Here is a 12,829-nt window from a genome sequence, read left to right on the forward strand (position 1 = left end):
TCTGTTGCTTTTTTTTTACATTAAGGAAAACGGGTGAGACATCTCGTTTATGTTCATCTCAGTCGCCATCGTACCTACTCAGCCCTACGCCAAACCACACCCTCGTACGCTCGCATGGCACTCTCATTGGCTGACGCCCCTGGCCTGAACCGATGGGGGGCGGGACAAGACGCCTGTCAATCATTCCGTGCCGCGGAAGACATTAAATGAACAGGGATGAGGAAAGTTACCCCCTTTGGACAGACTTTGGGGTTTTCTTGAAACTGTGTGGCACCATTTTTTTTGTGTAAATTTCACAAAATGTGATATGGTGTTTTGTATTTGTGTTCATTATGTATTTTAACGTTTTTATTGTAAACACAAGGGAGGGCTTAGCCGTCTCTGGGTGTATTCCGAGGTGTTCTAGTAAAGAACCATATTGCGCTGTTTGGTCATACAAACATCTACTGCGTCCAAAGTAAGACCACAAACATCGAACCAAACATTTCTCCTGAAAATAAGGGGAACAAAAAGACAAATTCCCTGACTGAGCAGGACCACGAAGAGCCCTAGAAACCCTGAAGACGGTGGGAGAGAAAACCGACAGGATCTCCTTTTTAGGACAAAGTGTTCGATGCTTCAGCAAGACGGCAAGGCTTGACTTTGCGAGCTCGATGCGCGGAGCTGACGGTGAAATCAGCGCATCAAAGGGGGGAAAGGAAAGGTAGCTGAGAGTTCAGAGCTGTCTAACTCCGAAGCTCTGGGCTCACAGGAACCAAACGGCTGCACTGGAAACGGATCGAGAAGCTTAAAAGTTGATGTGGTATGTAGCACGGGCTGGTTTTTATACTCTTTTTTTTACAGGGTGGACCAGTGTTCTGCTCTTCCGTGTGTCTTTTATTGTGATGTACTGCGGTGTTGTGACCTCTGCTGGTAAGATCCGACATGTGGCAGTCCTGAGTTGAAGCAGCCTTCCAATCAATCGCTTATCCAGGGCGTTCCCGGGGCCAGAGAGGCCTCTTCCCAGTGGGACCTCAAAAGGCAGGCGTCCAGGAGGCTAATCAGAGGCCTTCCCTTATTAGGAAAATTTAAAAAAAAACAATTTCACAGTAATAATGAGCCAAAACCAGCAAGAAACAGTCCACCGGAGACGTCAGCGTGTACTCTTGAGCAGGGTTAGTGTCTGCTTACGCTGAACCAGGCCCATTTGCGGTATTCCTAATAGGAAAAACCTAATTAGATCGAATCTTTACCGTCCTACAGTCCACCTGAGCTCAGACAATGTTTACCAGCTTCATGCCAGACGTGAATGAAATGTTCCATTAAAAAGGGACATGCAGTCGTGCCGTCGGTTCCGTTCGATTGCCCGTTCGAGGTTGCACAAGGCGTACTGATTGCTACCTGCCGCTCCTCCCCAGCAGCTATGAATATGCAAATGTTTCCCCATCAAACAGCCCTATTGCCCGGATCCGACTAATTACAGCTGCCTGTTCAGCCAGCGTCGGCCCTCTCTGCGTCTCGGTTCAGGTTCTGAGGGGAAGCTTAGAGACGTTCCACTCAAACGTCGGACCAACCGTAGCAGCCAAGCGAACAGAAAACAGAAGGATTATGAAAGATAACATCCTTCGGGTTTGAGCCTGAGCAACATTTCCTTTTATGACCCTGTTCCGTGTTGACCTTGGCTCTCTCCATGACCTGGATGACCGATAATCTAACGACTCCGAGGTATTTTCTTTGGCGTTCTCGATGCAAAGCACCTTATCTAATCTCCTCCGTCTCGAGTTTGAAACAAATCCTTTTACGCCTGTCAAAAACAAACACTCGCTTCTACCGACTTTGGACTTGTAATAAATAAAGAGTTTAACCCTTCTGATGCACAACATGGGTCATTTTACGGGTCATTTCACGCTGACTGAGTTTTTCTTTGCTCTATTTTTTTAAATGAATTTCTTTTATGATTGAATACTCCAAACATTCTTTAAATATCTTGTTTTTAATTATCACAGATCATTCATTTTTTTTATTTCCTATTTTATGAACAAAAATACTTTTTATATTACTGCACATGTGTGATTTAAAATTAAATGTCTTAATGCTATGAGAAAAATTTGTTTCGAGTAATTACTTGAGCAGTGAATGGGACCAAATAGTTATTTATTTAATATTTGCAACATGTTTGTCATTTTGTCACACAGACACATACCTCCTGATGACACAACAGCTATTTAACTGAACTTTATCTGGGGTTTAATAACTGTAAACTTGTGAAATGTGATCAAACAAGATAAAACACAATTGAACACATCACGAGAACACAAACTGCCATCTCAATTTTTTTATATGCCTCACAAATGATCACTAATGCCCCTTTTACATGGGCTCTATAGGTCCCGGCTCCACTCTACTCTGCTTGCTTTAAGCGTGTTTCCACCGGCATTTTTTCGAGGCCGGCCCTGCTTCTTTGGTCCCTGCTTCGGAGCAGGGCCAGCCGGGTGGGTGGCGCAAGCTTAGCTCCTGTTCACTCATTGGTCGTGGGTGTGGCCAGATGCAAGCATAAAAAGCGAACGGTAGGAACATAAACAACAGCGTTAGCTTACCCTGCAACGTTTCTGCCGTCTGTCCCCCAGCTGAAGGCGCTGTAAAGCCTGAAATCTCCGGTGGATAACAGCCGTCCTACTCCGCGCAACAATCATGGCATCCAGAGCATTTCTTCCACTGCGCCTCTCTTCCTGAAGTCTCAGGAGAATCCCAATAAGTTTAAAAAACAGCAACAACACAGGGCCAACGTGTTGACAAACCAAAATGTGCGCTAACGCTTCACATTTGCCCACAAAGATTTCAGCAAACCAGTTTCCTCCCCAGCTGCAGCTGTTTTGCACGTCCTGCAGTGTAATCATGGAACATAAACGCATCGACAAACACTTTGTGTCTGCAAAACATGTGAGGAGAGCTGCAGACCAGGGACAATCCAGAAATGCTCATGAATGTCAGTTTAGAAGCTATCAAAGTTCTCAAATAAAGCACCTTTTGATCATGTCAGTGTTTTTTGGTAATTATCTTACAAAACTAGGAAGTATTTTTGGTTTATATATTAAAAGTTATGGTTTTTTATTGATTTTAGTAAAAAAAAAAAATCGCAACTTTTAGGAAAATGCCCCGCGAAATCAGGCATTTTAGCCGCAACAATCACAAAAAATGCCCACGAAATCCTGGAGGGATTGATTGATGGAAAAACCTGGAAAAAAAATATCGATGTATGATGAAATTATCAGTTTTTTTCACATATTTGCCACAAAAGTGTCCACATGTTAGTAGATCCAAGGGCACTGGGGTTAAAAAAAAAAAAACTTGCACAACTATTTACGACCCTGTTAATTCCAATTAATAAGTGATCTGAGTTTCCCAAATACAAACACACAAACGTGTTTAAAATCATAAAAGTTCACAAAAGATAAAAACATTAACCAAAGCCGGGTTAATATTTTGGCGCGTTGGCTGTTTGCGCTCGTTAGTGGAGGCGAAGGCGTCGAAGCAGGCGAGCCGAGAGGAGTTCAGCTGTTCGGTTTTGATAAATGCGACGATGCTTCAATTTGGGGGATTTAGCTTCGCCGTGCTGCTCTTTACGGTGACAGCGGCAACAGTGGAGAGGTGAGTATTCAAAAGAAGGAAAATGGATTTGATTTACAATCAGCTGTAAAGGTTGGGATCGCAGGATAGTAAAAGTACTTTAACTTACTGTCTTTGCAAAGCGCGTTTAAGTGAAACACGTTAGCTTAATGGCGAAGTTTTTGCTTTATGTTAAAAATGGTAACTTCTGACGAATAAGTGAGAAAAACTAAATAATAGAGCCGTTTCTCGTGACATTTTTTCATGTTATAACGTCACAATATACAGATTTAACACGTAATAATCAGTCCCTCCAGGATTTCGCGGGCATTTTTTGGGATCGTTGCGGGCTAAAATGCCTGATTTCGCGGGGCATTTTCCTAAAAGTTGCGTTTTTTTTTTAACTAAAATCAATAAAAAACATAACTTTTAATATATAAACTAAAAATACTTCCTAGTTCTGTAAGATAATCACCAACAAACACTGACATGATCAAAAGGTGCTTTATTTGAGAACTTTGATAGCTTCTAAACTGACATTCATGAGCATTTCTGGATTGTCCCTGGTCTGCAGCTCTCCTCACGTTTTGCAGACACAAAGTGTTTGTTGATGCGTTTATGTTCCATTACACTGCAGGACGTGCAAAACAGCTGCAGCTGGGGAGGAAACTGGTTTGCGACCGCAGCGAAGTTAGCTTGAAGTTGGATGTTGGATATTCGCGCTCCGCGGAGTTAGCGGCGTCGAGCTCACGGCTGACCCGAAACAGGAACGCTAATGTCGGCCAGCCGTTCTCTGCCGGCCCCTTCTCTCACGCGCAGCGGTTAACTTAGGGACGGCTAAGTCAGCCGTGAGCTAGACACCGCTAACTCCGTGGAGCGCGAATATCCAATATCCAACTTAAAACTAACTTCACTGCGGTGTTTTGCTGAAATCTTTGTGGGCAAATGTGAAGCATTAGCGCACATTTTGGCTTCGGTCGCTGCTCCTGCACGCTCCCGGCATTCTGATGTTAACAGGAAGTGACGTCACGTGTCTTCTTCCTGAGTTATTTGGGGTTATTTTGTATTCCACGCTACACGAACCCACAAAGAAGAGACTAGACCGCAGAAACGGTGGCGAATCACTTTAGAAACAATAAATATTGGGATAAAGTTGCGGGAAAGTTGCGGCGTTTTGGGGCAAAGTTGCAAAAAGTTGCGATTTTGCGGGGTTTGCTTGATTTTCGCAACATCGCGAAATCCTGGAGGGTCCGCATAATAAAAATTAGCATTACTACTATTTGATCATAAAATACCAAGATTAAATTTTGTTTACTGTTACAAAAAAAAAATCACAATAAAACGGAATTAGTGGAGTCACGTGACAATATTTGCTTAGTATGTGGAAAAAATGTATTCAAAGATAAAATAATCTTAAAATGTGAACAAAATATTGTTTAAACAAAAACACATTTTTATGTTATGATGCGATACAGTTCTTTTATTTTTTTATGTCATGGCAGAAATGGGATTCTATATATTTGAGCAGTTTTTTAAGATACAAAACTCAAGTCTGTTTATGTGCCTTAAAGTTAATTTAGGCACATCTTTATTTTACTTTAGCACGTTTTAATCATCTTATTGCCCTTTATAAATTGTGTCCACGTTGTTCCATTCTGATTTATTGCCTAAATATCCTTTTTTCCTTTTCATAAAGTCGTGACGGAACTTTCTAAAAGTACTTGAAATGAACATCTGCTTGTGTTTTGTTGGTAACAGAGTGCAGCATGATTACTACAAATACCATCCAATGGAAGAGGTGAGCGTGCCTGATTATTGTTTGTTTGTTTTTTCCTTATACACATAGAAACAGAATTTAAATAAATAGTCCACCTTATAGATCAGTACCTGGATGACTCAAATGGCGAAGGATCACCCCGATCTCGTGACCATCGTGGACTACGGGAGGACTTACGAAAAGAGAACTATTAAGTTGCTGAAGGTAAGTCCAATTTTATGTGCTATAGAGGAAGTAAGCTTGGAAGTTTGCTCACTAACAAAAAAAACTATTCCTAATATTTGATAGTTGCATTTTAATGAAGAGACACAAAAAAAGGAAGGAAAAATCCAGAAAGTTAATTACATAAAAGCTACAAATTGATTTGCATGTCCCTAAATGATAGAAGTATTTGATTATGGAAGCAAATGTCTGAAGTATTTTGATTCCCAACACATTTCTTGTCGTTGAAGGGGGGATTTTGCCCCACTCCTCTTTGCAGAAACCAAATCCGTTCGCTTTCTTGGCAACTCAAAACGTCTGGAGCTTCTTCTGTAGATGACGTTTTGGGCCATTGTTATATTTGAAGAACCCATTTTCAGTGTTCTGGCAAAGGCTTCTAGGCCAGGATTTTACAGTACATGGTCTCACCCATTGGCTCTTTAATGTAGCAAAATCATCCTGGACCATTACCATGCTGTTCCCACCTCCGTGCTCGACTGTGAGGATGGTGTTCTTTGGGTTCCCTTCCTCCAAACGCAGGTTGATGCTAAAGAGTTTGATCTTGGTCTCATCTGATCAGAGCACTTCCTCCTAAGCTTTATCTGAATCATTTAGGTGTTCATTGGCAAGCTTAGGGTAGGTTTTCTTGAGCAGGGGGACCTTGCAGAATTTAAATCCATTCAGCTGAAGTGTGTTATCAGTGGTATTTTTGGTGACTGTAGTTCAAACCAGGGGTGGAAATTAGCACCCGCCACCGGCCAAATGCGGGTAAATATTTGAAGTGGCGGGTGAATTTGATCAACAACTCAACAGGTTGAGTAGTGACTGCTCTGCTCCTAATAAGCAATATAAACCATAAATTTTAAAAAATGAAATAATGTAGATTAATGCATTTCAGAAGGAGATTCCCTAACTCTTGTATTGACATATTTTTCAAATAACCGGCAAATGGCAGCATAAATCCCCTGAAATTCTATTCTGGCTTTTGGTTTTGGTGCCACCCCAATTTTAACATTGCCCCCACAATCTGGGCCCCCATTTGAAAACTTTCTGGATGCGCCCCTGTCACTGACATCCACGTTATTCTGTCTCCCTACATTAAGAAATAAACTACTAAATATTAGTGTTCCTTTCTTTGTGAGTGGGTTAAAGAAATACTTCTGCCTCTGCAGCTGACAAAGACAGATATTTAGCTGCTTTTGTATCGGTTTTCCAGATTGGCCTGAACACGGAAGCAAAAAAGAAGGCTGTCTGGGTGGAGTGTGGCATTCACGCCAGGGAATGGATTAGTCCGGCATTCTGTCAGTACTTTGTCAAGCAGGTAGGAGACTAGAAACCACTCATACAGGGGGAAAAACAAATAAAAATACTCCATATATATCTGATCTCATCATATTTTGGTAATTTCACATCAGATTCTGCAAACATACAAAACAGATGCAAAGATGGAAAAGATGGTGAGGAACATGGACTTCTACGTCACGCCGGTGCTCAACGTCGACGGCTACGTCTACACTTGGAACGACAGCACAGTCAGTGCTCGTGTTTTGATGGATATTTGTCAAATTACCTTCAGCCGAAGCTCTCAAACCGCAGATGAGCGTCACACGGGAGAATCGACTATTAGGGAAATGGCTCTCGTGTTCAAATGAGCTCCGGGTTTAATTATTGGAGAAAATGATTTTCTGATGCTCCGCGAGTACAAAATCATCCCATAATGGGGTAATAAGACGCGGCAGCGGTTTGAGGGCCCGTTTAATGTGTAGAAAAATGTCAAGTGGGCTATTTAATGCGTTGCTGAATTTAGACAAGCTGATTGAACCCTCTGGTCCGTTCAGACTCGACTGTGGAGGAAGAACAGGACGCCCGGACCTTCGAGCGGCTGTTACGGCACCGACCTCAACCGCAACTTCGATTCCAACTGGGGCAGTGAGTATTTGTTGGGATTAGATTTTTTTTTAAAAAGGGTGTTATTACTGGGACTGATTCCGGTTTTTCCTCTCTCTGGCCATGTTCACAGCGGTGGGAGTATCATTCGACTGCAAAAAGGAAATCTACTGCGGGACCCATGTCATGTCTGAGCTCGAGACCCAGGCCGTGACCTACTTTGTCGGAACCCGAAAGGACGACTTCCTGTGTTTCCTCACCATCCACTCCTTTAGCCAGATGATCCTGCTTCCCTTCGGACACCCCAACTACACCGCCTCCAACTACAATGAGCTGGTATTTGTGCCCAAATACACATTTGTACTCGAAGTACTCCACAGTTTTTCAAGCTTGTCAGGACTACCTGTCTTGGTAGGGAGTGTTCTTCATCGCAAGAGAATTATCTGCGTAGTCAAAACGTAGATCGAATTGCTAACCTGTTGTGTACAGAGTCTGGAAACAACAGGTTCTCAGATATCAGTAGATCTGCACAGGCTGGAATGGACTACATGGCCATCTTCAAGAAATGTTTAGAAAAAATAATATTCAGAGACTGAAGAAATGTTGAATGACAGTCTGGGGCTACACGCATGAGCTTGCCTCTTGGGGTAAGGACGATTATGAGAAAGCTGAGGGATTAGCCACACAGTTACATGGGATGACCTTTGGTCCAGATTGGTCGGCGGTTGGTCAAATTGACCCGAAGTTACAAGGGCTTCTCAACCTCTCTTCATCTCTTTCTCTCTTTTGGGGGCTTCAGGAGGGTTAACCACTTAGGATACATGGGAGGAGCCAGTTAATGATCTAAAGGCAGCTCCACACACTACGCTGTAACGGACCTATATCTTGCAAAACCTCTCCTGGAGAAGGCACAGGTACAGCCTCGTCTTAAGTATAACGTGAACATCTGTTGTCACTAGGTGTATGTGAGACTGTGAATGGTGTCTGTCTTGTTTGTCAGCTGAGGCTAAAGCCGAGCTCTTTGGCTTTAACTCAACCTGCCATCTGTGGAGGATAAGGAGTACTGAGTGTGACCCAAAGTACACCGCCCTCACAGATATTCACGGAGTTGGAAATGTACTTTGAGTACAGGATGACTTTAACCCCTGTAAGGGGTCAGTTGTTGTGGCCGTGTACCTTAAAGGTAAGTGTACCTGGTTGAGAAACTTCTTCCCTCAGCCAGAACACTATAGATGTGTCACAGATGAGTCTTTCAGCACGACAAAACAAAAAGAAGAAGTACGTTAAACACATGGAGTACCCTAGCCGGTCTCCAGACCTCAGTCCTGTAGAAAACCTGCAGAGGGAGCTGAAGCTTCAAGTTGCCAAGCTGCAGCCAAAGAAACCTGAAGGATCTAGAGAGGTTCTGGAAAAAGAAGAGCGGGCCAAAATCCCTCCTTAAATGTGTTCGAACCTGTTGACCAACTACAAGAAACGTCCTACCTACCGCTGTGCTCGCCGACCAAGGCGCATCCACCAAGTAGTACTTTGTGTTTTGCTTGGGAATGAAACACAGATTCCCTCTGATGGCGTGCAAATCAATTCCGAGGCAAAGCTGGCCCTCTAGATCTGATAAGAGGGGAAGAAACTTGACCACTGAAGAGATCTTCAGCGACTGATTCCAAACCACTTTTTAAACCAGTGGTCTCCAATCCTGGTCCTGTTTCTCTGCTCCAACACATTTGATTTAAATCAATGGATGATTAACAGGCTTCTGCAGAACATGAAGAGGTCATTTAACTACTGAATCAGTCGTGTTGGAGCAGAGAAACAAGGAAAACATGCAGGATGGTGGCCATGGAGGACCAGGATTGGAGACTCCTGTTTTAAACTGTTCGAAATGAGGCGCACTCCAGTATTCCCTTGCCGTGATCTCACACTCCCCTCCCTCAAAAGCGATTGTTCAACGCATCCAAGATGGCGTCACACCTCATAAGCCGGGGCTTACATTCATCCGCATTTGTCACAGCTGAGCCCAATCTTTCTGCTTGCTCTGCCGTAATTTGTCAGTCACGGGCTGAAGCCATGAATACTGATGAAGCTCCACTGTTTCAATCTGCATTTTTTCCAAATAGAGCGGAGATGGGTTCCTTGTAGGTTTCACTGATAACCTGATGAAACTTATTGTGTGGATCCTCAGATGAAGGTGGGACTGGGAGCAGCTGAAGCCATTTGGAAGGTCCACGGACAGAACTACACAGTAGGGACCTCTCCAGACGTGTTATGTAAGTGTAAACACTTCACACTTTAAATGTCGCATTTAAAGGACTCTAACGAACCAGTTGTAACCCTTCAGACCCCTTCTCCGGTTCATCCCAAGACTGGGCTCACATGCAGGGGATCCATTTCTCCTACACCTTCGAGCTGAGGGACAAGGGGACGTTCGGCTTCCAGCTCCCCGAGGACCAGATCCAGCCGGCCTGCGAGGAGGCCTACAGCGGGGCTCTGCACATCATCACCTACGCCCACGACCAGACCTTTAGCGGCGCCGTAGTGACCGCCGCGGCGACCCTTTGGACCCTGCTGTTGGCAGCGGGGGTCACCCTGATGTGAGGAGAGAAGCTGCTCCTGCTTTTGTAACTCCTTGCTCCGAATGAAACATGTATTTATTTTAAACTTGAAACCAAATTCAGAGTTCTTTCAAGATGAAATATTTGCTAAACTGTAAAGTCTTGGTTGGTTTAAACAGCACATTATGGCAAATTATATACATTCAGTAAACAAACCTGATTCGAATGTTCTTGACTTTATTTGCCTCCATATTTAATAGGTTGAACCAGGTCAGAATTCCATCTGAGATATGTTCAGCTCAGCTGCCATGGAGCACTGTTCAGTTTTTATTAATATTCCACGTTAATGTTTGACGATGATGTTTAGACAGGGATTATTGTGTTTGTTTTGGAGTTTTATTGTGCCCACTCAACTTTCACTGAGAGACATCTACACTAGGGAGATCCTTGCAAAAACAAATGCTTATGAAGCTAAAAACACAAGATTCTTCTTGAGTTTTACTTTAGCTCCAAAGAGGTTATGTTTTCGGTAGCGTCTGTCTGTCTGACTGTTAGCAGGATTACTCAAAAGTTATGAACGGACTTTCAGGAAACTTCCAGGAAACGTCAAACATGGTACAAGGAACAGGTGATTAAATTTTGGTGGTGATCAGGTCAAAGGTCAAGATCACAGATCAGCTCTAGGTTTGCAGTTATATAACAGGAATGTTAAACTCCAAAGCTGGACACCTCGTGGGTCAAGGGTGATCACTGTTGATTTCCAGGTGAGGGGGGGGGGTCAAAGGTCAAGGTCACAGTTGACCTTGTGCTCCAACTGCGCAACCGTATCGAGGAGGAAAATTAAACTGGACACCTCTTGGGTCAAGGGTGATCACTATTGATTTCGAGGTCATGGGGTCAAATGTCAACATCACAGTTGATCTTGTGCTCTAACTCTGCAGCTGTGTAATATAGGAATGTCAGACTGCACAGATGGACGCCTCATGGGTCAAAGATGATGCCTGTTGATTTCAAGGTTAATGGGGTCAAAGGTCACAGGTGACCCCTTTGTTAAAAACTTGTCTCTGCTCCTACATATGACCCTTTTGTTCCCTTCGCCAAGGAAGTTCTGTTTCCGGTTCTGTTTGTTTGTCTGTCTGTTAGCAAAATTACATAAAAACTAATAAACAGATGTGGATGAAATCTTCAGGATATGTTGGGGTTATTACAAAAAAAAGAACAAGAGTTCATTAAATTTTGATGGTGATCCAGATTATGATCTGGATCGCACCATTTTTTAATCACGCTGTGGCCTTGGCGGAGGTTTGTTTATGACATATGTCGTTTTTTGTCAATGACATATGAGGGGCTGTAGCACCCTCAGCGCCCACAATCCCAATGGCCTTCCAGGAATGTCATCAACATTATTGTAACATCATAGAGTATTTGTAAGAATTGGTGTTGTTTAGCTGACCGTGGCAGAAGTTTGCGCACTCTGAGTAATTCTACTTTTTGTTTTTTATGGAATTGGTACGATACTAAATATTTCATTGCTCTTCATTCATAATAATTAAGTATATTTGAGCGCACAGTTTCCCCCCATTTTCATGAACATCTACATATTCAGTCAGAAAACCTGCCTTGACTTACTAAGTTAAATATCACTTTATTAAACCAGATCACCTGAAGATATCCTGAATATACTGAACCTGCTGTGTAATCCCTAATAATACGGGTTCATCAACTCCGGGTATGTAAAATCTAAGAATTGAACAAGGATGTCCACAAAATCAAAACATGTTCTGCATCTGCGCAGACAGACCAAAAAAGCTTTTTCTCTTGCAATATTTCCACTTTAATAAGCAGTCTTGTGGTCTTATTTAAGATCCCCTAAATGGATGTATTTCCATTAAGCTGGGTGTTTTGAATTGACTGGATAGCAGTTATGGCAACATAATGATTCTGTATCATTTTTTTATTGCCTATCCCTGTTTACAGAGTGTATGTAAAGTAGAACGAGCTTTATTATTACCTCCGATACCGACTCTTACAAGAACAGTGGTGTAACGTTGCCATCTGGTGACCAGTAATGGTCAGTTTGTTGGGTGCTGATATGAGTTTGTTACATAACTTTTTGTGCAAACAAAGTTAACTAAAAGCACAACAATAGTTAGACTGATAGGTCAGACTATTTACAACCATAATCTTTCTTACTGCAGTTGCTCATTTTTGGATAATAATTTGGAAAAATTTAGTTTTTCTTCAATTCTTCATGGTATCATGGAGCACAGGCTGAACTCGGTTGCAGTTTTGACGATAATATAGACTGTTAATACCGAGGCACATCCTGGTTAAATAAAGAATGAAAATACATTTTAAATAAGAAATATTTTCATAGTTTTCTTATCCATGACCCATCAAGATAAGAAAACAATAAATAAGCCCTTTTTCACAAAATATATCTAGTTCATCAAAAATAGAAATGGTTATTTTATGTGAAACGAAACACAAGATTTGTCAAAGTCTGTAGGAAATGGTATATGTTTTTTGGTGTTGTTGTTGTTTTTTTAATATATTGCATTTTATGTCACTACAAGACTTGGGTTTTTGACCACTATACTTGAAAGACTTTAGATGTCTAAGTAGAGATTTACACACATATACTCTCATACAAATTGTAGGGATCTGGAGTTTTAGCCCCACCTTGGGGCGGCTCCTCCTGCCCTTCTTTTCACAGGTGATCCAGATCCAGCTAATGAGGACTGCTACTACTTAAGCCTTCAGCTGAGACCAGACCTTCGCTGGAGCATCGAACCTCCTGGGTTAGATTCTCAGCCACAGTTTCTAACCT

The 12,829-nt window shown here is 42.5% G+C and overlaps 1 protein-coding gene across 2 annotated transcripts; it reads left to right on the forward strand.

Moving 5' to 3' along the window:
- The first annotated feature begins 3,468 nt into the window (after positions 1-3,468).
- LOC108248689 (carboxypeptidase O-like) lies at positions 3,469-11,191 on the forward strand. Of its 2 annotated transcripts, XM_017437628.2 has the most exons (9): positions 3,469-3,627; positions 5,344-5,383; positions 5,465-5,566; positions 6,780-6,884; positions 6,979-7,095; positions 7,402-7,492; positions 7,584-7,786; positions 9,630-9,714; positions 9,786-11,190. In XM_017437628.2, exons 1-9 carry the CDS (start codon positions 3,560-3,562, stop codon positions 10,040-10,042), a joined length of 1,068 nt encoding a protein of 355 aa, XP_017293117.1. In that variant the 5' UTR covers positions 3,469-3,559; the 3' UTR covers positions 10,043-11,190. The 2 variants fall into 2 exon arrangements, with proteins under 2 accessions (XP_017293117.1, XP_037829695.1); XM_037973767.1 differs by lacking the exon at positions 5,344-5,383 and having other exon boundaries at positions 3,514-3,627; positions 5,432-5,566; positions 9,786-11,191.
- The last annotated feature ends 1,638 nt before the right edge of the window (positions 11,192-12,829 follow it).

The sequence above is a fragment of the Kryptolebias marmoratus genome, linkage group LG23 (assembly GCF_001649575.2).
Source record: "Kryptolebias marmoratus isolate JLee-2015 linkage group LG23, ASM164957v2, whole genome shotgun sequence".
Classification (NCBI taxonomy): Eukaryota; Metazoa; Chordata; class Actinopteri; order Cyprinodontiformes; family Rivulidae; genus Kryptolebias; species Kryptolebias marmoratus.

Excerpts from the sequence above, each read along its gene's own strand:
- LOC108248689 (XM_017437628.2), top strand. The coding sequence starts at position 3,560 with ATGCTTCAATTTGGGGGATTTAGCTTCGCCGTGCTGCTCTTTACGGTG. Across the intron at positions 3,628-5,343 it reads ACAGCGGCAACAGTGGAGAG|AGTGCAGCATGATTACTACA; the intron begins GTGAGTATTCAA and ends TGTTGGTAACAG. Across the intron at positions 6,885-6,978 it reads GTCAGTACTTTGTCAAGCAG|ATTCTGCAAACATACAAAAC; the intron begins GTAGGAGACTAG and ends ATTTCACATCAG.